This window comes from Scophthalmus maximus, chromosome 5, assembly GCF_022379125.1.
Source record: "Scophthalmus maximus strain ysfricsl-2021 chromosome 5, ASM2237912v1, whole genome shotgun sequence".
In the NCBI taxonomy this organism is placed as follows: domain Eukaryota; kingdom Metazoa; phylum Chordata; class Actinopteri; order Pleuronectiformes; family Scophthalmidae; genus Scophthalmus; species Scophthalmus maximus.
Genome location: NC_061519.1, coordinates 16,889,948 through 16,914,142, shown reverse-complemented (window position 1 = coordinate 16,914,142; position 24,195 = coordinate 16,889,948). Strand labels below are relative to the sequence as shown.

The 24,195-nt window shown below is 41.7% G+C and overlaps 1 protein-coding gene across 1 annotated transcript in view; it reads right to left on the bottom strand.

The window, feature by feature from the left end:
* tnn (tenascin N) overlaps positions 1-21,829 on the bottom strand; it is a 29,074-nt gene extending 7,245 nt beyond the window's left edge. The window contains exons 1-11 of the mRNA XM_035635292.2: positions 21,667-21,829; positions 16,556-16,753; positions 16,140-16,340; positions 14,939-15,313; positions 11,231-11,364; positions 11,001-11,130; positions 9,268-9,450; positions 8,887-8,976; positions 3,636-3,899; positions 1,455-1,718; positions 715-978 (exon numbers count right to left, since the gene is read on the bottom strand). Coding sequence (XP_035491185.2) covers positions 715-978; positions 1,455-1,718; positions 3,636-3,899; positions 8,887-8,976; positions 9,268-9,450; positions 11,001-11,130; positions 11,231-11,364; positions 14,939-15,313; positions 16,140-16,340; positions 16,556-16,751 — 2,101 coding nt within the window. The 5' untranslated portion in view covers positions 16,752-16,753; positions 21,667-21,829. The remainder of the gene's footprint in view (positions 1-714; positions 979-1,454; positions 1,719-3,635; positions 3,900-8,886; positions 8,977-9,267; positions 9,451-11,000; positions 11,131-11,230; positions 11,365-14,938; positions 15,314-16,139; positions 16,341-16,555; positions 16,754-21,666) is intronic.
* Positions 21,830-24,195: the final 2,366 nt, after the last annotated feature.

Here is a 24,195-nt window from a genome sequence, read left to right as displayed (position 1 = left end):
TGAAACCAAAGAAACTACAGGTGGAGACCAGCATTCAAGAAGGGTCTCAAACGTGTCCTGAGTCTTTGCAGGCAATTTCCTTCCAGGCCTTTCATACCCTTAAAGTTGTCTTACCCAATTCAGATGAGTGGGTAGCTAATCCAAGGAATGGATCCAGACATAGGATCTTACACACAAGTTAGAGTTAGAAATATAGTAGACTGACAAAACGTCTCAGTGGAACCGTCCGTAGTCAGACTGTTGGATACAAGAGGCCACGGTGAGGATCCCCAACACGTTGATTGACCTCAGTCTGCATGACAAAGCAAAGACTTGTTTGGTCTAGTTGGCGAGAACATCCCTGAAGGCCTCTTTAAGCTCCAGACATGATTGAATGAGAGGGGACTGCAGGGTCCCAGGACAGGGTGGAAGGATTACCCTGGCATGGGACTGCTGAGGAAGAGTCGAAGTTAGATATCCAGGAAATAAATTTGGGTTGCTTTGTTCCTCGTGACCCGAATAAGCAGTTGGCAAGAAGATGGATGAACGGAGGGAAGAATACATTGGAAAGCTACTTAAACAAGAAGATCCTAATTAGTCGACCATGTGAGAAAACTACCTGTTTTTCATTTTGGGTTTACAAGGGAGTCGTCTTGTTGTCCTGTCAAAACAACTGTAATTATAAGGTAGTAAAGGATTGGTCATTTCGGTTAAACAACAATTTATGTTTGACACCTGTCTGTGATTGTGTTGAGGTCTTCCTGCTGACTTTGTTCCCCTTGATGGCCCAGATGTACACAGTGTAGAGGACCCCCGGCCTTAAGCCAGTCAGACTGTAAGAGGTGCTGTCAGGCCCAACTGGGATTTCCCCACTAGATCCTTCAGACGAGCTGTAGGTCAGGACGTAGCCATCAATCTCTGCCTGGACCGGATCCCAGGACACGCTGAAGCTGGACTCTGTCTCATCTCGGGCTGAGAGGTTAGCAGGAGCATCCAGTTCTAGAGGAAGATGTTGGTGGATGATATTAACACACTACATTACATAGATGGATGACAGATGTGGTAAAAAACCTGACTAAATGAGAGGTTGAATATAATGACTAGAGATGGGCATGATGGATCACTTAATGGTTCGATTAGTATGGAAATGATGTAAGTCCTTATTGTGGCCTTTGCAGCCACCAAATATCGATGTAACTGTGCACTAAGGGGTGATTTCTCTCTCCAAGACAAATAAAAATGATAAAGTTGTTCTGGCAATTCAGGGTAGTTCTGAACCTTACTTAAGATACTGTATGCTGTCCCCCCCCCCCCTTAGTTTTTCTAGCCATCTGTGTAATATAAGAGTTGACAGAGATTCATATTGGGTTATTATGGTGTCTAGCAGAGACAAAGGGGTTTTCCTCCAAATCTGTCATTAGACAGTCAAGTAATTAAGTGCTTTGGATTTGAATAACAAGTCGTAGATCTGAGACCTGTCGCAGCTTGTGTTGAGATCTTCCTGCTGGCTTTGTCCCCCTTGACGGCCCAGACGTAGACTGTGTACAGGACCCCAGGCTTCAGGCCAGTCAGCAAATGACCATTACTGTCAGATCCAACTGGGATTTCTGCACTTGAGCCCTCAGAAGAGCTGTAGGTCAGGACGTAGCCATCAATTTCAGCATGAGTTTGATCCCAGGACACCCTGAAACTGGACTCTGTCTCATCACGGGCCAAGACGTTAGTAGGGGCATCCAGCTCTGCATGAGAATTCATGGTCAGTTAGAAAACATTACACATAGTGCAAACATAAAAGAAATTACACAAGACTGACGGAATCCAGCAGTGTGTAGCTACTTATTTCACATAACCTGCAGTCAGTTTGCAAAAAGACAAAAACACTGGAGAAGATGTAAAACGTGGATCAGTGGAGAAGTTCGGGGGTTTTTGGTCTTTTGATGAAAAGAATTGCCTATTTTGGGGATTTGTTGATGCAAAAGTAAAGTTAAAAGAATTGCTCGGATGTAAAATATCTTAATATGATGAAACCCTATTTGACACATTTTCTCTTTGCTATTCAAGTTTGACATCATATCACATTGCTACTATATGTAAGAAAATCTACTATGAGTACATAACAAGCTGTGTTAATTTGAATACATGCAAACTACAGCAGCACGCAGTAATTCAACACAACAGATCATGTTGATCAAGCTGTTGATGAATCACCAAACTACTGATGTTTTGTGTTACGACAAAACCTAGATACAACCCACATTTATATTCAGATATCTCAAAATCTTTGTCACTAACCCCCTGCCATAAATCGGATTCAGACTTGATGACATTCACGCGATTCAGTCAAGATTAGCTGTGGATGTGGCAGGTTTCTATGTAACAGCCATCATACTGTACAGTATGTAAAGAGATTGGTACGAGTATATTTGTAAAAGTTTATCTTTGCATGTTGCTCAGAGATCACAAGTGTAACGCTGCACACATCACCAGCCAGCAAATTGAGTTTCAAGCCACTTCAGATATTTGCCTCCTGTTGTTTGACATATGAGTGAAGTTATTGGAGCCAACATGTCTGCTTCCCTCGTCAAAAGGAACCAGGAAAAATAATCTGAATTTGGTGGGGAAAAAAAAGACTTTAAGAGTCGTATATGAAAATACTTTTAAATTTTCAGCAGACACTGCAACTCACAGCAGTAAACCATCTCTTAACCATTTGGCTAAAAGCGTTGGAAGCTCTGATGGAAAAACTGTAGAAACCGATAATTTTTTTTTCAGATTTTAACATTTGTTAGTTGTTCCTGGCCGTGTCAAACACTGCTGTTGGTATTGAAAAGATGCATCAGTGCAAATGTGAGAACAGGATCTTCTTTTTGCTGTTGAGTTTGTAAAGTTTTAGTTGAATCATTGCCAGTCAGTACTCAGACCTGTTCTTCTGCGGCATTTCCTCAGAAACATAAATTCAAGCAGACAACAACAGCCGTTAATGTTCACAACAGGCAGATTGAGAGATATCAGAACACAGGAAAAACTAAATGGCTGGCTTTGTTGAGATTGGCTTTTCTCAAATGTCTTGTAGACATCTGGCCCCAGGCTAAACTAAATCTCCTTTTACATTAGGTGTCCAGCTTAATTAGGTTCAGCCTTCTTTTGTGAGAGTTTCCCTCTTGGCAGTTAGGTAACAAGGGTTTAGTGTGCTAAGTGTTAAAAGTCACTGATGCTTTTTACTTCTTGCTACCACAAAATAAACCAGACAAGAAAATTGTGCAGAAAACCAAACACAAAAGACTAAAAGGAAATTTTGATGTACTGCTCAAAGAGGATATTTGGGGTAAGAGCATCTTTCACAAAAGGATCTTAAAAAAGAAACTCAAAATGTTCTCAAGCTTCAAGTATGAAAGAAAAACAACCCACACTGCTGGGAGAAATCTGAGCATCACAGATCTCTGACATCAAAACGAGTGGAGAGGATAAAAATGTTTTCACATTGCCGATTCACCAGCATGTTCAAAGAGATGGGCGAGTAGTTTATTTTTTGTGTCTTTACATCATTTCACATGACCTTTTCAACCTACTCTCCATTATTTACCTGCGAATGAGGGTCGTCTGTGAGGTGGACACAAAAGATCCTCTAATGAACCCAGGCTCTGTTCAAAGTTTACCTGTTTCAGCTTCTGTTGAACTCTTCCTGCTGACTTTGTCTCCGTTGAAGGCCCAGATGTAGACTGTGTGGAGGACTCCGGGCCTCAAGCCAATCAGCCTGTATGAGGTGCTGTCACGGCCTACAGGGATTTCTGGACTGGAGCCCGCAGCAGAGGTGTAGCTCAGCATGTAGCCCTCAATTTCTGCCTTGACCCGATCCCATGAAACCGTTGCAGTGTCCTCTGTTACCTTGGTGGTGTCAAGGTTTGTCGGGGCATCAATGTCTGAAAAGGAGATAAATAAGAAAGAAGAGATAAGAAAGAACGAGAAACAAACCTCGGACACTGAAGTGATTTAACGGAGCCTTCCATAATGTCCAAGGTGCAAGAAAGACATTATCCAGTTGCATACAAGGTGCCTTCAGGAGAACATCAGAAACACACAACCCGACCAGGGGTCATTATCTGTAGAGTCAGTGGGCCCGAGGAACTGCATGAGACATGGATGGTGCAAGCGGGGCAGTTGGTGGTGCGTGTGTGTGGATGGAAGAGAATCTTAATGAAAGTGAAGCGAGGGAGCAACAAAGAGAGGGAGGGACAAAGAAAATGAAAGAGCCAGAGTCACAGGGGCACAGTAAGACAGGAACGGAGGAAGTGGAGGGAAATGTAAAAGCAATCATCATTTAGGATTATTCCCCTGTGGCAGCGGCTCAGCTGAGGTCAGTCTTGAGTCACTGCACAGTCTGTATCATGAGAAATGACTGATGACGCATCCAGGAGAAGGAAGGAACAATGAAACAGTCTACATTTTGTTTGAGGTATTTTGGGGATCATTTGATTCGTGATGATAGACAGAAAATGCAGTGAAAGTGCAGGCGGATGAGATGCGGTCAATGGTGCTGCTCAGGGAAAGTCTTCACCCTAACCATTCAGCCATCAGGTCGCCCCAACTGTCTAACATTGTCTTCCCTCTGTGTCTTCACCCTGTCTCTACTCCTGCGGTCACTTTTCTGTCCTTTTGGCTGCACTGCTCCACAGTCTGTCATGAGCTAAACCGCAGAAAGAATTCGTAACAGCTCCGCGTTTGAGTGTTTCCTCCGCTGAAAATGAAATAAAAATTCAGAGGTCATGCATATAGTCGGTGATCTATCTATAAAACTGTGTGGTTATGACTTAACAACAAATGGGCAACAAATACAGATAGATTGTGTTTGCGTCTTGTCGTTTGGATCTTCAGTGAGATTTTTAGTTTAAAAAAATGCACTTGTAATAGTCCAATAGCCTAGCTGGTAAGTCTGCAAAGGCAAAAGGCCCATTGCCACAGTTACTGTATTAGAGGAGCAGTGTAATTTCCATAAAGCCTACAACACCTGCAGTGCCGTCATTTCCCAAAACTTCCTAGAAATAGCACAAACACCAACGCTTGAAGGCAAGATTGTATTTAAAGAGGATGTAAAACAGCAGGAGATCATTTGGTTCTTTGGATGTAGAAGTGCAAGTCTTCAAATCATCTTGTACCGTTTGGTTGGCAACCGTCTGACCGAAGCTTGAATTCAACTAGGTCTTGTTCTCCTGCACAACACAGGTTTCCTTCTCCCTCTCTGGTGTCATATTGTTACCCTCTGAACAAAGAGGTGCTGTTCCTTTTGCTCTAATTAGGCTACATAACTTTGCTGCCTGAGAGTCTCTATGTGTTATTAGATCTTTTCTTTTTCCAGAGCGCTGCTACTTTCTGAGGGAGCCCGCATTTTTTCTGAAGTTACAGCTCATGATAGATCGAGTTACTCCAGACGTTCTACTCCACTAGCTGCAAGAGCGACAGCGGCTACCGGGCTACACAACACGAGCTGTCGCTTCAGCCATTTGGAAAACAGCTTATCCATTATGGCTGGCATGTTCAGCAGAGATATTGACCACGAGGCGCAGAGTAACGGCCATCTTTCATCGTTTACAACCTCACAGCCTCACTGTGCAGCGGCAGCCATACATCTATGTATGTCTGCGGATGGAACCAAGGAAAAATGTGTGTCGATATGGTGCCGTTATTTTAGAGGCTGTCACGTGTAACTTATGTTTTGGGCTGGAGTCCCCTGGCTACAGGCTTTAAACTAAAAGTTTTCCTTATGATGACAGAAAGTACTTTTTTATCAAGATGAGCAGCAAAACATGATATGGATGAAATTAAAGCTAATTTTAAACAATCTCATTGTCCGCCCATTTTACAAGCAAACAAGTTTCACTGTTTCGTCCACAGAGTTGAACAAATTAATAAATTATTAACGTTAATGAATAAGTCATTGTAACTCCCAAAAAAGGTGCAAAAAAAACAACTTTAATGTTATTATGCTGCATTATATCCATTAAAATGGATGCAAATTGGAGATGTCACCATATTGAGATCATGCACACAGAAATATGTCCTGCCTACTACAGACACTGCATGATCACACACACCTGATCAGATGAAAGGGCAGTTACGCATACGAGTCTGTGGGTTTGAGTTTTACGTCATGAATCCATCATGGATCCACATTACCGTCTTTAAATGTCCTTTTTCACATTTTCAGTTGTCCTATTTCTAGCATCTATTAAATAGAGAAATGTCTGATGCCCAAGCCTGAGGAGACATGGTCCTCCCACTGAACCACATTGGGTGCTATGATGTGTCCAGATAACGCCAAGTCCCGACATTCATTCTCTCTGCCGAAGTCAGTGGAGCCCATGTGCTTTTGGTTGACTTTATTGAATTTGAAACTGCAGAAGCAGCCGTGGTGTGTCATGTTTAAACTCCATGTAATCTTCTGGCAGGTTAGTGACTATGAAACGTCTGCTCCAAACAGAGATTCCGTTGATTCAGATTTTTTCATAAATGTTTTTTAATCATTTCAGTCAACACTTACATACCGACCGTGTATATGCTGCAAGGCCAGCATTGACAGGAGAGGATTCACAAAGCTACACTGGATAAACATTAGGAAATCCATAATTGATAAATATAGAGTTCAGTAACTACCGATCAGACATTTCATTCTAGTCTTACATCAAACAAGTTGCAAGGCCATACTGAAATCTAAGTTTATATCATTCACAATTCAAAGCATTTTCAAAACATATGTCTTCAGCCCTGCCAGCGTCATCTTGCAGACACAAGATAAATAATTTATTCTACAAAGTAATTTCAACATTCTATTGTTTTGTATTAGGCCTAAACATTTGTTGTTTTTGTTAATCAATTTCTTGATAGTTGGAATTTAGAGAAATATTCTAATTTTCTTGGATCAGCCAACAGAGAACCGTGAAAGCCACTGAAATTCTAAAAATTTGAAAGAATGGAAGATGGCAAGGAGGGAGAGTAGGGAGAGCTCTCCACAGTGGAGCATCTATAATGGAAGGAGTCAGCTGTTGCCCCCTGAGGACGAAGCTCAGTTTCATATAGCAGTGGCTACACAGTAAGGCATTACCTGCAGTACTGTTACATAATGTCGCTGAAATTTCCTCTTTGTGACCCAATATGTCTTTATTCTGCCTTATTCATTATTCTGCTCGTGATTTCCCTATGAATATCTCCCATTTCTCATTATATCAGTATTGTTCCCGTTTGGTACCATTATTCCAGCTCATTAATTTTATCTCAGTTTCTTGCAGTAACCCGGTTGTTCTCAAAACTTCTTTTCTGGCATAGCCTCTGTTAATCAATCATTAACAATGAATGCGGAAGCAACTATTAACAAAGGTTCCAAGTTAAATTTTAGCGAAACAGAGATCAGCATGATAGCAGCAATTTCCCTATGAATTCGTCATTCATCTTATTTTCATTCCATATTTTTTGCCTGGTCATTAACAGCCTCCCTACAGTGGGAGGCTCTATGCCCCCCCCCCCCCCCCCCCCCCAACAATTTGAGAATTACTGCTGTAACCACTAACCCTATTTTTCCATATTCCCTCCTTATGCTTCTTTTATCCGTCACCACATATAACCATGCTGGCCCAGGGCGAACAACATGTTTGGAGAGATAGTAGGTGACTCCGCTCTCTGTTGCATCACATCTGTCATTATGAAACCAACACATGCTCGTTGGCAAGCAGAGCTGAGGGCTATTTTCCTCAGAGAGCTCTAAGCCTTTTTGTGCTACGCCTAAAATGAAGCATTGTAGCTATTGGAGTAGAGTGAAGCTACTCTGTCAAGTGTAGATTAGCACATTCACACGCACCTGCAATTAGGTGAGGAAAAAAAACAAGATTAGTAATGGCAGGGCCCCTTTGAGGACCTGACAGGCTTTAAAAGAAGAAAGGTGAGTCTTGAAAACACCCGGCAAACACTGATGACTAAAACTAAAAACCATTAAATTGTCTGCCTAGGGTCTAAAAAAAAAAAAAAAAGAGGAGCCATTAACCTTGGGACTGCTTTTAAACTGAGTGTGCTAAAAGTAAAGGTTAAGAAGAAAAGAAAGGAAGGGCAATGAGAAAAGAAAAGCAGCAAATAACCAGGCACAAATGAGCAGAATAATGGAAGGAACTGTTGAGCTATTGTGGACCAAGTGTCAGTCACTTTAGATAATAACTAGCCTCTGAATGTCAAGAGCAACTGTCGAAAGGGAACACTTATTCCTCTGCACGTCTTAAAACCAGTCCAGAACACAGCTAGACCAAAAATCCAACATTACCAGACGGACTCTGTAAATCACATACCTTCTCACCTCAACCATCAGGGAGCATCTTGTGCTCGTTACACATATCACGTTTCCCCCTCGGTGACCATGTTCACCACCGCCAATAGAACAGTCCGGAATATTATGCAGTGCATTCCAGCCATCTATGTATTAACTCATAATTGTGCCTCTTGCTGGCTACATTTTTATTCTGTTGTCATTGGCTGTGTGTGTGGAAGGTAATACCAGTATCAGCGTAATGTGTGTGACAGATTATGTGTTTTTCCTATTAGCGTCTGACCACTGGTGAATTATAGATGGTTTGACAAGAACTACGAGCTGTCGTTGATGTTGCAAAACTAAGTGCAGTACAGATACCCTTGTTTCTTTAATGTGTTTCACTTCAACAAGTGGCCGATTTATCACTTTAAGTGTTCATTATAAGTGTCATCCACACGAGGCACAGCGAGTCGTTGCACAAATGCACTCAGAGTAATTTCTACATGGCAGCAGCAGTCCATCTCAGGAAAACTGGTCCCATCTTCTGCTTACTGATAATAACTGAGTATCAGATAGCCGCATTAGCTTTAATAACTCTTGAACGCTGATGTGTTGACACTGACCTGTGGCACCAGTGACAGACGACTGTTTCCCCTCAGTTGTTCCTTTGATGGCCTGCACTGAGATCAGGTACTCTGTTCCTGGATGCAGACCTGCAGAAAGACAAGTTAATTCAACTTAACTGGGAGAGATGTTAGAAAATGCACTCTGTACTATTATAATACGCTACATTCCTAAAACTTATTTAAAACAGTTTAATGTAACAAGATGATTAAAAGTATTAGAAAAAAATATTTTCAGTATAATGGTCAGGCACCAATGGTATTTGTGTTGTTGACAACTTTCTGAGGAAAATGTCCTTACATGTGTCTTGCTACTGCAGCATATTTTAAGAATGTATCTATATTTAGTGCGAATTGTGTTGGCGCTTTGACAACACTTACCCACAATAGTGTGTTTGGTTCGTGCCTCCTGGCTACTCTGTACGTTCAGCTCCTCCTCCTGTCCTTCTGGGTCAGTGTGTGTGAGCCTGAAGTGATCCACTTCAGCTGGTGGGTTCTTCCAGTCCACCTGGATAGAGACTTCTGTCTGGCCAAGAACTTGGATACCATCAATAGCAGAGACATCTGGGAAGGATACAAGTGGTGGACAACAAGGTGGATGTGGATGTACAGACGTGAGCCTCAAACTGGAAAGGCTGCATATAACTTCCCAGTAACCACAAGCATCTGCCCTGCTCTGCTCCCACATGTCCTTGGGCAAAAGGATGAATCCCTACCACCCACAAATGTGACCTTCCTGGGGTAACGGCCAAAAAGGAATTTGCCTTTTGGCCATTTAGAGTCATAGCAAAACAATATATTGATATATGTACCTACTATACCCTATCATGAAAATTCAAGTTGCCCCCTGGGTGAAATCATCTTGTTTGTTATCCCACCCCATGGCACCTCATTTAAATACATGTTCCCATTGTAAACATATACACTAACAGGGCATGTCTCTTGGTTACATCATGTATATGTCATGGTGATCATGTAAACATTGCGTAATTGCCAATCTTACATGATAAGAAATTGAGGGCGGTCAGGATTTGCAGCTTATGGTGAGAAATTACAGCATAATATGAACCATCAAAAGAAAACAAATGCTCCAAAATGAAAAGGGGTTCACTTTTTTTTTAATGTCAGTAACAGGGTTTTCCTAAGGGGAAAAGGAAAACATTCACTTAAACCCTCTTTTGAAGTAGATCATCGTTTGAAGTTGAAAACTATGTGCTCAGTGAAATGACTGCCTCATGCTGCCTCACAGAAACCATGGCCAGATGATGACGTGCTTCCTCATGCCCATACGGGAATGCCATGCTTTGTGAGGTTTTCCATGGCTAACCAGGCTAACCACACATTACAGTCAAACTCAGTCTCTCGCTCGGTCGGTCTGTCTGTCTGTCTGTCTCATTCCCGCCCACCAATCCTGCCAAGTAACATCTTTCTCTTCACATCTGTGTCCGACCACATCTGTGCACAAGTTCGACTTCCCATCAAGCCATTTCCCTGTAATTAGGCTACTTTTTAACTAAATGGTTAACAAACCAGCTCTTAATGAAACACGTAGTGATGACAAGCTCCAGCTTTGAGTACGACTGAAAAAGCTTTCAGACCCATTTAATTTTGATCACCGTTTTAATGAGTGCACTTAGCAAGAGTCGCCATTCACGAAACATTCATTCATCAAATTTCAAACCAGGGCCCAAAATGTTAAACAGAGGGTACAATGTATGCTTTTCCTCCCTTGTAGAACTTGGCCTGCCATCTTCCTGCCTTGCCTATTCCCTTTAATCTACTTTCTTAAGCTGCAACACCTCCAAGTGTTTGACATTTGCAGTTTACGTTTTAATGGCTCACCACACGTGTGCTCACATTTGAACCCAACTGGGACCATTTAATCTGCAGAAAAATCCAACTAAATGCCCAAGACCTGCAGGCCATACCTGGCCTCCATTAGGTCACATCACTCCATACTGTCTAAAAACCACAGGAACAGGTTGCACCCAGTCTGATTCTACTTCACCAGTAAGGAAGCTCATCCTGAAAAATGCTAATTTAATCGAAAGAAAATACACTTGTTTAATGCTGTTAATTATTTATTTTTTCAAGATCTGATCACAGGTGCTCACCTGTCGTAGCCTCAATCTTGTCCGCTTCACTTTGGATTTCTTTGATGACTGCGTACACCTGGACAATGTAAGTGACCCCAGGGGTCAGTCCTGTGATGAGGTAGGAGTTCTCTGTGTTGGGAATCCGGACCTGGGATACAGCGGGTGGAAATTAAAGGAATGTGTAAAAGTGTGTGTATACTGCATCTGAAATATCTATTGATAAGACAGAAGAGGGGGGGCAAGACTACCTGATCCGGGGCACTCTTATCATCTTTGGGATGATAAGTCAAAATGTAATATTCTGCCCCACGAGCGGACTCCCACTCGACCAGGAGGGAGACGTCAGTCACCTGCACCAACCGTAGACCCTGAGGGCCAAACACTGAGAGGGAGAGAGAGAGAGGCGTCATTGTATCGGTTTCCCTTTGCCAGTCATATCTTTAAGTTTCACTCTATTTAAAGGCTCTAAAAGCCAATTTTCTCAGTCAGCTTGTTGCTTGAATTGTCTCATCCTAGGTGATCACACAATTTTCTGTCAAAGTTTATTTTACATGAGATCTTTTTTTGTATTTTTCTTGGATTCAGGATTTATTTACTACGAAATAGTCAAATTTCTCAGTGCGCTGCGTGATGAGTGCCGCACACCAACTTCTCAGGGAGGTAACAAACTCCTTTCATTGTGCCCTACTGCTTGCAAACTCATGCTGTGCACAAATTAGTCATGGTTTCTCATAAAATGATGTAAAATGTCAATTATTGTCTGAGATCTTTATTGAAAGGACATGTTTGTTTTGCTGCTGTCAGAATTCTGTAACCTGTCGTATTAAACCACCATTTGCCGGTACCACCTGTAACTGCAGATGTCGCCAAATCAAACAGGACTGAAATCTTCAAGACAAGAGTCCCCTGCACATGTCTTCCAAACTCCAACAGTGAAATTAGACTTGACGTTCATTGTGATGCGTTACTTAATTCAATCAGGTTTCAAGTCTCTGCAGTGTGAATTGTACTAAAATGACAACCATGAAACCAAGTGCCTGGAAGCTGAAGCTTTCCTTCTCTTTCACCTGTCTGTTCCTCTTACACCATTGGAGACAAGTCATAAACCCGGCATACGCAATAAAAATTTGGAACATTGAGGTTTCTTTCCCAGCCTGAGATGGAAATATTTGTAAAAAAATATTGCTTTTCAGTGGTTATACAAGGCAAATTCGCTCCAGTGGCAATGATGGAAAGAAATACATTAAGAGGGTAAGAAGGTATATAACTACAGGGGAGTGCAATAACAAAACAGCAGCCAAAAGACAGAAGACAGCAAGTCAGCAGTGTTGGGGAGTGAGGCTTCCCACGAACAAGAACTTCCTGTGGGTATAACACATTGAAATAAATGGTAGATGGTGGTAGATTTGGAGAATTCAACCATGGTACACAGAAACGAAAGCACATTTCAAGGGATAAGATTTGAAACGGGTGGTGAAAGAGTCATCTCTCTGGCCAGGGAGAGATGACTCTGTTCCACACGGCAAAGACAGGAAGCTTAATGTTTTTCCTAAAATATAGCAGTACTTTAATATCCCCCCGTTACTACTTGACGCAAGACTATCGACAGCCTTTACCCTCGAGTTATATTTCAGAGCAGCTGGGGTGAATAAATTACCATATTAAGATTGGAAAAAATGGAAACTAGCAGTGATTTGCGTCTTCTTTGATTGAAAAGGAATGGAACATAATTTTAAGAGGGAAAATATGACTGGAACTATGTTTTGACTGTTGTGACAGATTAAATCTGCATCGAATGAGCAATAAAGGAGCATCAGTGTTAACACTGCTCAGGACCAATGGAATGGGAATTCAAACAACATGTTCTTCTTTGTTCCTCTGATTCCTATAATGTGTAACATTTCCCATCCATTTAGAAATCTTTACAAATTAAACCGAATCAAGTTTTTGAGCCGAATGTCAACTTGGAAAATGGGCAAAAATGGTTGAGAAAAAAAAACGAAAATGTACATTATGTAGAACACAATCTCTTTACATGAGCCACACTTTGAGAGTCATGTTGCCATCATCACCCAGGGAGCAAACTGACGTCCATCATCTAGGTGTTGAAATGGCAAATAGCCACATGAAACAAAGAACGTCTCGACTGTTTTGCTGAAGTTCTCCTCTCCTCCCACTGCTTCTTCCCACTTTTAATAAAACCTAAAATCAACACCAAGGATTTTCTTTCCCTCTTACCTCCCACTTTCCCTTCCTCCCTGACTTTTCCTCTGTTACCTGCTGCTACTGTTGATGTTGGATGCCATTCAACAACTCCTACACATGAAGCTTTAGATCTGTCTCTAATTATTCTCATTCTGTGCCTCTGCAGAGGAAAGCACAGCTTGAAGAAACTAAATCGCCATTAAGGGTTTGACATATTTGACCTGCTACTGTGAAGACTTACGCCTGATTCTACTTTCTAAAACTAAGGCTTCAGAGTGTGAGCTCTCTGCACTCCGGCATAAGTGTAGAAGGAGAAATATCTTAGTCTCAGTAAAGACAGACATTTGTATTAAGTAGATTATAAGCATCTGTTGTTCTGCCAAAACTTGTAGGTTTTCTTTCGAAACCATCATTCTCAAAGTGTGAACTCAACGAATTAAAGTTTCCATGATGGGTTGCTGCTCCACACCTTTCTGCTTGCCCGGCCTTAAATTGCCATACAATGCAATTTTATACTCTGCACCTGAGGCAGTACAGTAATAGTTTGGTTTTGCAAGTAACGCATTAAGCAAGAAAGGTGATGATTCCTCTGCAGGGTCAAAACTGGATGGAGCCCCAAAAGACTGATGGGTGTTCTTATATTCCTGCGCTATTATGTGACCTGATGTCATAAGTTGTCTAGAGGCCAAAGCTGCTAGTGGTGACGGGGTCAGGCCACTGAAAGGGCCCCATCACCTGCTGTATCTGAAATAACTGTCGGAAACATGCTTTGAATTCCATAAAAGTAGGTCACTATGGCCATCATAACTGCCATAACTGTATAGTTTCACTCAGAGATACTTGCGGCAAAAAAGTGACCATTTATTTAAAATAGTTGGCTCTTAGATTCTGTGGCTAAAAGACTTCTCTCTAGGGCAGCTCTTATGGTTCAAACAACAATACAAACAGTACAGTTATTCTACTGTATTAAAGTAAAGTCAATGAAAAAATCCACAAAGTATAAATAAACTGATTAATTTGGGCAAAAATATTTGCTAGCAGATGGAAATATTTTGGTAGCAGGCTTCTCATTTTAACTTTTGCTGAATTGTTGTCATGAGGCAGAAAAGCCAAAGTGACAACTGTCTGGTTAGTGAAGCCACCCTTTGCAACTGTAAGAATATGACTGGATATGAATTGCCGTTGAAATGATGTAGTTAGGAACGCTCAAACATGTTTTAAACAGATGGTAGACGATTAGCTGACGCAAGGGCAACTGCACTGACCAGGTCCCAAAAGTAGATGAGAGGGAAAGACATTTCTTTCCTAATGATTCCAGAGCTTCTTATACATTTTTTTAATTTTTAATGCGATACCAACTATGTTTATTAATTGCCAATTAATATTCACTGCTCAATGTCAGCAGTGCCATAGAGGTGACTACGTAAAAAGGTTCAATGTAAATCTTAGGTCTAATGATGAACACAAATCAGACCTTGGCAGACCTCCACCAAAGCTAAACTCCCCCACATAAATGCCTGGTATCAGTAAACTGCGCAGTAAAGTCACAAGGGAGTGCTGGCATCTCCCATCTTGCAAATGGATTAGCCCTGACATCACCAGCTAAACTAGGGGCCAGCTAAGCATGCGAGTACTCTCTACCAAGCCTCTGGGCCCATCAATATCACAAGGACGTGGCGTGCTGTGACCAGGCCTTTAACCTAACTTGTCTTTATCAGTGTAATCATGCATTATGAATTTGAGATGCTTACCTAATGAACAGTCGTCTCCATAAAAGCCTTCATCACAGATGCACCGGCCGTCCACACACCGGCCGTTGCCGATGCAGTCGTTGGGACACTTGGCCACGCTGCAGTCCTCACCAGCGAAGTTCGGGAAACACACACACTTTCCATCCACACAGTGTCCCTTGTCGTTGCAATCGCCTGGACACGTCAGCTGGCTGCAGTCGTCTCCCCTGTAGCCCTGGTGGCACACACACTTCCCGTCCACACAGCGGCCATTGTCATTACAATCATCTGGGCAGGAGGACACTGAGCAATCTGGGCCTTCCCATCCTGGGTCGCAGAGGCAACTGCAGGCGTCGTGCTGGTAGGTACCATGGTCACTACAGCTCGTGTCCACACCTTGAGAAAAGAGAATTTTTCTAACGGTGTTACTTGCAAACCTCTTCACTCGTATCAATCACATTCTCCGTTATACTATTATAAAATATGTAGATCATAGAAAATACACTGTTTTTCAGACCAACACTACACTTGGTCAATCTTACATTCCCCTCCCCCTAAGTGAATGTAATTTGTTTGTAAGTGTCTGCTGTGCTGCTCCTCAGGCTTTGTGGCCCTCAGCTCGTGATCCTCCCCCATCAAGTCATTGGCTGCAGATCATCACATGTCCTCAATCAGTCCAGCCTTGAGTCACCTGGAGCATAAAAGGACTGAGAAGCCAGCACCTCGCTCTCTCTGCCACATGCTGCCTGTTGCTTGCTTGCTCTTTCTCAACAGCTGTCTCCTTGCTCACTCAAGAGTTGTGTTAGAGAAGCTTACGTTTATTTCTACATTTCAGTTACTGATCAGAGTTTCTTTTTCTTTTGTCTTTGCCAGAACGCTCTGTAGGGGAGAGCTGCCATTTTGTTTCAACCCTCCTTTCTCCTGTTGGTGTTGAAGGTCGGAAGCATTAGAATTGTAACCTTTTCTTTGATGGTGGTGTTAGATCTCACTTTTGTTTCACCTTAGGGTCGGTTGGTTTGTTATGTTGGCCTTTGTGCTCCCTGATATTAAGTTGCTTTTTGTTCTGGCAATAAATGTTTGAGCTTTGTACCTACAATGACTACTCATATTTGTCCTCCAGCATAATGTTACCTCCCTTTACTGTAGACCAGCTTGAGCGCATAACAGTCAACCATTTGCTTCCCAGTTCAGCCTCTTCACTTTGGGTTGTGGCAGAGCTTACCTGCAGCACCGCCTTTTCCACAACAGCCCTGAGTGCACTGGGTCTTTAGGTAGTTGACTTCTTCTTCCAGCCCATTGACCCTGTACATCAAGGACTTGAAACTCTCAGACTCCTCACAGTCACACTTGGGCGTCTGCAGCTTGATGTTGTGTCTGAAGATTATATCATTCTCTCCATTCGTAGTGGTGTCTGTCTGCAGACCTACAAAATTCAACAAAATTCAAATTTTATCAGATCGCAAAATACACTGATAGTTACAGATTTTAGTACAACACTTATGTCCAGTGTAAAAGTGGAGAACAGCCCAAAATCCCTCTGCATGTTGCACAGAAAATGCATGCACATACTCCTATTCCTTGTTTGAATTTTTTTTTCATATTTGCATTCTTGCTGTTTATTATTTTGATCCGAATAACCTGTTTCCTCCTGGGTTGACATGCGTTCTAGTTTGCAGCTGGAGCTTCCTGGGATGTCGATTTTATAGACGTGGCTGAAGGTGACTCCCTGCTCTGGGGCTGAGGGGCCTGGCTGGTTGTCGGCGCGGCTGAAGTGTGAGATGGTGCAGAGTAGGGCCGACAGGCCCAGGGCCCTCCACAGGAGTCTAGTTGTCATGGCTATATGACGAGATAAGAGCAGAAGATTATTAAACTGGAATAAGGCTAGTTTCGAGTGTAACAGCCAGTGTACAGCTGAAAAATAAGGATATTTATTAAAGTAGTTGTTTTTACCAAATTCAAGTGTCAAAGAGAACAAAAATTAAACAACTCAAATCAAGGCGCATCAAATTGACTTCCAAGATTCTCACAGAGGCACAACACCATTATACAGCTGAAATCTATACAGTATTCCATCTGTTTTTTGAATGCAAGTGAATGCATTTTTTTTTTTGTTGCATGAACTTTGTGTAACAGACAGCCGGAACTGTAGATGTCTGTCGTCACAGGTCAAGGGACGTTAGTCTGTGGGTTGAAAGAGCATTATTCATTTGTGCTTTCCATTCAGAGTTTTATAGAGAAATGAGGAAGGAAAAAAATGAGTGGATTAGTTGTATTTCTTAACAAAACTACATTCAGAAGGGCACACGGCTCTTTATTTAACCCAGGAAGCTTGTGCTTGTGCGTGTGTGTGTGTGCGTACGTGTGTCTCCTCATTCCACAGTATGGCAGCAGAAAGTGAGCAGTCATCACTTTGCCAGAGATCCTTTTCCTCGAAACTGTCAATTGTGCTCAGTCAGGCGTTTCAGAGCTTCAGAAAGTATAGAAACCTGTCCTCGGTGATGATGTCATTGTGTCTCATGACAGTGATGTTATGTGAACTTGAAACCTTGCAGCGGCTTACGCGGGAAACCTAATTGCATGCTTTCAAAGAATAATAAAGCTGTCTTAACCTTCAATAAGCCTTAGGTTGGACTTTGGTCAGAAGAAATTAACTTTCTGGTGTAAATAGCAGCAGAATAAACTTCTGATTTAACTGTGTTGAGCGTGTGTGGTCTATGGAAACACAAAACCCTTAATAGAATGCCTGAAAAATCACGAATAAAGTGTTGGAGGCTCATGGCAACTGGAAAACTGCATATACAGTAATACAGTAGCATATATGCTTAAATAAATCTGTTGGATTTGTTTGGAAAGATACAGGATTATTGTATGAAGCAAGTACTGCAAGACCTTAAATACTGCTTTCAGTCACCACAGAAGAGAGAACCTTCTTCTGTATTTCGGTGTTTTATCTGGACTTTACACAGGAACTATAAAAGCTGAATAAAATATTTGTCCTGTCGATATTAAAGACTGAAGCAGATGGGAAAGCAGAAAATGTACAGAGAGAGAAACAGATTCTGAAATCCCACTGGACAAAGTGTGAGCACTGGCCAGAACATTGAAATGTCAACAAGTGGACCCAAAACCTGCCAATCCTCCATCTAACGCAATGAACCCATTATCAAATTGACAGAGATGCAACGTAAGTAAGTGGAGAATACCTGACCTCTTGAGTTGCACAGAAAGGTCTTATGTATGAGCTCAGGTGGAAAACTACCTACTTACTCAACTGAACACAGTTTGTTTTCAGTTAAATAAACATTGGTTTATGTATCTTTCTTCTGATGATTTACACAGGATGTAACTCAAGTAGCTCTGTTTAAAATGTGCCAGTACTTTTTCAGGAAGACAAATAGACAAGTGCACACTCCGTTTTAGCTGTCAGTTTGATTGTTGCGTGGTCAAAAGCTTGAGGTTGTTGGAGACTGGTGCCTGCACAAGAAATCCAAGCTATGACATCACGGGGAAATTACTTTTTTGACCATATGTGGTGGCCAAAAGCGTAGACTTGTGTCAATGTTTTATGAATGGCCAAGATTTGGGAGGGCAACCCAGGGACAATGTGAAAGAGACATTAAGAAAAAGAGATGGAGAGACACGAACGGAAAGTAAGGCGAAGTGAGAGAGATGAAGTAAGGGAGAGAGACTGCTTAGGGAATGATGGAGAGAGTGTGTGTGTGAATCTGTGACAGTCCAGCAGTCAGCAACATTATAGTTAGTATACTATAACCATGTGGAATGACACTGAGCACTTGCGTGCAGAGATGCTTAACAAGCATGTTTATAGCTCCCAGTCAAGGTTTTATTTGATGCTCGCCATTTTCATGGCATTTTCTTATTTCTCTTGGACGAGAGCGCTCTGTGACCTCCCAAGCAAAGGACCGCAAACTGGCAGCTAAGAATGTCTGAGTCAGGAAGAGAGTTTCATACAGATTAATAGAGAGAGGAAATGGCGAATAAAGAGGGGAGCGGTGCAGTCGCAGTTGAGAATTAGTGAGATGAATGACAAAGAGGATGGATGAATGTGTAGAAGAGTGGATAGAAAAATTGACAGATTAATAAATGGATGGATGACTAGATAGATAGATAGATAGATAGATATGTAATAGACTGATAAAGGAGGAAGCAGGGTAACAGAGTGTCCTCAGTCCCGTGGCTGCTCTCGCTCAGCACACGGTCCATCCAGATAGCATTTCAACCTGGCTTGCAAACTGACACAAGTAAAATTCAACATGTCCATAAACACAGTCGAAAAAATTCCTTCCTGACAATAACTTCTCTATGTCAAAGGGCCTGTAAGATGTTTGTTTACACTTTTATTTGGGAGAAAAAAAGTGTGTGAGACTCTGCTCATGTGCAGTGTACGGTGTGTGAAACGTGTCATTTACAGTTTACAGCTATTTAATCACTTGCACACAACACTGTGTGGATCCACAGACACCTTTCACTGAAGGCCTCTTGACAGTTTGTCAGGGACTCTTGTGTGTTTGAGTTTGACTCAAGAAAATCTCATAATCTCAGAGTTTGGGAAATGAAAGAAAGACAGAAAGAAAGAAAGAAAGAAAGGGGAAGAGAGACAACAAGAGACAAGACAATCAGCTGTAGAAAGTACCTTGTGTTGAGAATATACAGAAGCGGCAATAAAAGAAGTGCAGAGAGTGTCCTCTCTGGAGAGCCATTAAGCCTCAGACAAAAGACTGACTGTTTCGCCAGGTTTCAATTCTAGACAAATCCCATCGGACCAAACCAAAAACCCTGAGGAGGAGATGAGGAGTGGGTTGAAAAGGAGGAGCGGAAAGGCCGTGCCTTTACATGGGGTTCCAAAACTTGCAGTGTGTGTGGACGTTTGTTTTTCCTTTCCTCTTTCCCTTCCCCTCGCAGCAGCTTGCAGACAGAGAGGGGAAACAGAGAATAAAACGAAGCTGAAAGCAATTATCGTCTGCGAGCAGAGCTCATATCTTCATTATTCTGTCTGCCTCCTGCTGCCGTACACACACACCACACGGAGACCTCGATAAGGACTTGGCTTCATCACAACCATAGAGACGCCTTTCCCCTCTATTGGGCTATCAGATGAAAACCTGACCTACCAAGAAAGAAAGAAAGAAATAATACAACCCACACATCACAATAACAGCCTTAGCCCTAGGTAGAGATAATTTTGGGATATAATACAAAATACTTTAGTAGCTTTCCTGTGCCCAAGGGGTCGCTTTGAATCAGTGGAGGTAAAAAATAAAATAGAAAACTGCATAGCTGGAGCTGTGAGTTATTCAAAGTCACATCTTACAATCTAAATACTTTTTATATGCCATCTACCTACACCCCCTCACTCTCTCCTTCTCTCCTTCTTCCTGTCTCTCTATCATTTTGCATGGCTGAGGGCCCACATCTGTAGATCATTTACTGAGGCCTTCTGTGTTTTCCCTAAGCCAGCACAGTAGCATTAAACATAAATCTGCTGGATCGACATCCCTGTGAGACCATCTATCACCCCAGCACACAGTTATTATAAATATTGATGTTATTATCACAGAGGAAAATTTGTGCTGGCACCTTTATTGACAGACAATATAGGATTATTTACAATACAGTGTGGATATTAGCTGGATATTGAAAGTTTTCAAGGAACATGTTTATATAATCACTGTTTAGTCATATATTTATTGTCACAATACCAATGTCTGTTTCCTTAAAATGTATTTATTTTTATTTATTCCGTTATTTAGTTGTTTATTTCCTCTTTTCTCCACCACATAATCCACACTCAGTAAAGATCACTGCCTCTCATACAAACATCCAAGCGTACACTTCATCATCATAACTGCTTCATGTTATTGCTATTTGTATGTCTGATCAATATGTCCATCTTCTATGTCACTTTTCTGTTGTTTTTTTGTTTGTTTGCTTGTTTGTCTGTTTGTTTGCTTCTTGTCGCACCACCAAAAAAGTATTCCAATAAGAAATAAATGTGTTGATGTAATGTTGCCTGACCATTTATAATTATCCAACTTGCTTTTTAACTGATCAAAATTTCAAAAATGTTTTCATTTTAAAAGCATAAAATAATTTATCTCATCTTTATGTTATTAACTTGACTTCCACAACTTTGCCACAGCCAAAATGCTGCCATGCAAACGAGACCGGCTTCAGTCGCAGGACACTTGATAAGTTCCAGGTGTCAAGTCAAACTTCAGACTGGCACGGAACTGTCAGCAGAGTCGCAGTGAGAGACTGTGGTTGTACACCGAAAGCCTTAGTGGCAATCTGATGGTAGAAGATGTATGAAGAGGTGTGGATGTGAAGGAAAGGAAGAAAAGGTGCGAGGGAAGGAAAGATGTGAACGGGAGTTGGCTGGAGATGGCTGGAGGGAGAGTAAAGGGAATAGAAGAGAGGGAATAGCTGATGAATAGCTGAGAAGAAAATTTTGGTGTGAAAGGTGAAAAGAGCAAGAGAGAGGGATGATGGAAAAGAGACCAATCATTCCCTTGGGGTCATACAAAAAACAATGCACTCCCTGGGCACAGCAGAAATCAAAATGATGAATCTAATCTAACAATGAAACCTTCATGTTAATGAGACTGATGGTGACCAGCGCTCTATTTGTCAAAATCCAAAACTGGGTTAAAAAGAGACAAAAATAATCCATTTAACACAATGAAGTTCTATGTTTGAAAAAGGAATGGAATAAAAAAAAGTTGCCTTACCCTTGAGGGGTTTTTCTTAAGCGTTCTCCTCCTCCACCTTCTTTCTCTCTTTTCTCTGAAGGACTGAGTGTCACTTTTCCTCAGCCACCTGTTGACAGGCCAGGCCCACTGGTTCAAAGACCTCTTCACTGCCAAAAACGTTTCCTCCCTCCCTTGTTAGAATGTCTCCCAAATGCCTGTAGGCCAATGGGCATTTAGTTTGGGAGGGTCTCCTCTCCTCTCCTCTCATCCTCTCCTCAAGTGATTTTATGAAAAAAGGAAAGGGAGGGGAAGAGAGATAATGAGCCTTTACTACTTTCCCCCCAGAGTAAGTCCCAACTGTTACCTCGCTTCCTCAGTAGTTCAACACTTCACTTTTTATTAATTGATTTTTTTCTCTTTTTTTTTGTACGTGTATGTGTTTGCTTACAGGAGCAGAAGAAGTTGAAATTAATCTCTTTAGCAGAAGGAGCAGGGGCTTAAACACAGTGAGGGGATAAAGGTTGGAATCAAGAAAAACCTTGAGTAGGCTCTGGAGGAGAAGGAACCACTAGGGAGCGGTACAATTTGATGAAATTCATTTTTAAAAGTGAAGACTGAATACACGAGGAGGCTCAAAAGACAAGGGACAAAATTTGAACTCGATCGACATTGTAAATATCATCACGTTAGAGATGGAGACAAACAAATAAGCTGAGGGAATTTACAGTCTGGGGGAATGGGTTCTTCAATGTAGTGATAATAATCGAGAAAGCTCTGATTTTTTTGTTGTTGTTGTTTAGATGATTAGCAGATAGAAACGGAAAAGTGTTGACTTGATGGTGTTATGTTTTTACCGTTCTTTCAAAAAGAGCAGCTGTTTGCACTAATCGCAGGCTGACAGAAAAACCACAATCTTCACATTCCAAAAATTGGAGCCTGCTTTATGATCACTTTAAATTCATGCGCAGGGGGGAAAAATGAGTTGTTTTTGTGCTATGCAAGTATATGTAAATTTAAAGTGCATAAATAGAAACAGTGGCAGAAATCCGCCTCGACCACCATGACTAATACCAAAAGACCCCGAGTGTCAAGGTTGGCAATAATTTACGCTGACAGCGGCTGTTTGTCTCTAAATATATGTAAGGTTTCCGATTTCTGCGGGAAGACAGAGGGCGGTGGGATTGTTCAAGTGAAACTGGAGCTGAAGCTGGGAGAGCAGGTGTGGATGTTTGTACAGGATGGTGTTCAAAAACTTTTAATTGTGCTCTGTTTGCATTGACACAATGTTGAGTTCTTGGATCTGATGAAACGAGAAAACCAGATCTTTGAATTTAACGTGTTTTTCTGTCCAGTTGGGTTTTATAGCAAAGGATATAGATTTAGGAGAAAAAAGAAAAGAAAAAAAGAATAATTATTGAATAAGGATATTATTGTTGTCACTGAGATGCAAGATGATGCTTGATAGATAATATCTGTCATGTTTAACAGTGTCTGTCTGCTCTTCCTCCTGTGGTGTGTGTGACTCACCGGATGCTCCAAAATGGCTCAGTCATTACAGAGCGTTTACACTTCCACTGGGAGTTATAATACAACTGTGGAACACCAGTGGAAGTAATGTTTAGCCTAACATTTGTTGCTGAACAAAAGCTTTCCAACACTCTTGTTAATTCCCATTTTCAAAGAAATGTGAAACCAGGAGACCTTCAGTCAGTCTGCGACTAGAAAATAAAGACACCAGAGATTAATCAGGTTGCTTTAACCACAAAGGTGTTAAATCAGGAGCAACTGGATTAGGTTGTGGTGGGGATAACTATGACCTGGATGAAGGAGAATCTTTAAATTTCCTTTTTTTATCATGTCAAAAGATTCTGCTAGTGCATAAATGCTACCGCGTGTAACAGGAGGAGGTTTTAATGTCGCCGGCAAGTATTCTTGTATCCTAGTCGTGTTATTGCCAGTGCTTGTGTCCTTGCATGTCTCTGTGTGTGCAGTGTTGCAAACAGACTCTAACCTAATTATCCAACATCAACTTTACATGTTTGAACCTAATAGGTGAACCGACTCCAAATCAGCAGTGAGGAACACGTGGTTTGAATATTTGTAAGATTTTGCACTGATGCTCTGTGGTTTGGTTGTAAACAATGGGTGATCTTTCCCTTTAAAAACACCCCTCAGTCCTTCCTCTCATCTTCCTGCTCCTACAAATTCTTGAACTCTTGCAATTAGTTAGTGGCTGTAGTTTTGTAGTTTCTCTTGTGTGCAATGGTAGAAAAACAAAGATAAATTAGGATGAAAATGTTATTGTAAAGAGAGTAGGGGATCTTACATACTCACAGACTCATTCATAACCATAACTTCTCCCCATCCTTTACGCGTTTCTCAATCCGTTCATCTCTCCCTCCTCAGTTCTACTTAACAAATGTGCGGATCATTCCCCAACAAAACAAGGGGAACTCTTGGCTGCACTGAACACACAGTGGACACACACGTGGTATCAGAGAGTCACGTGTGTGCGGACATGTTATGTTTGAGGCGATGACATTTGTAGAGCGCCATGGGACAGTGAGA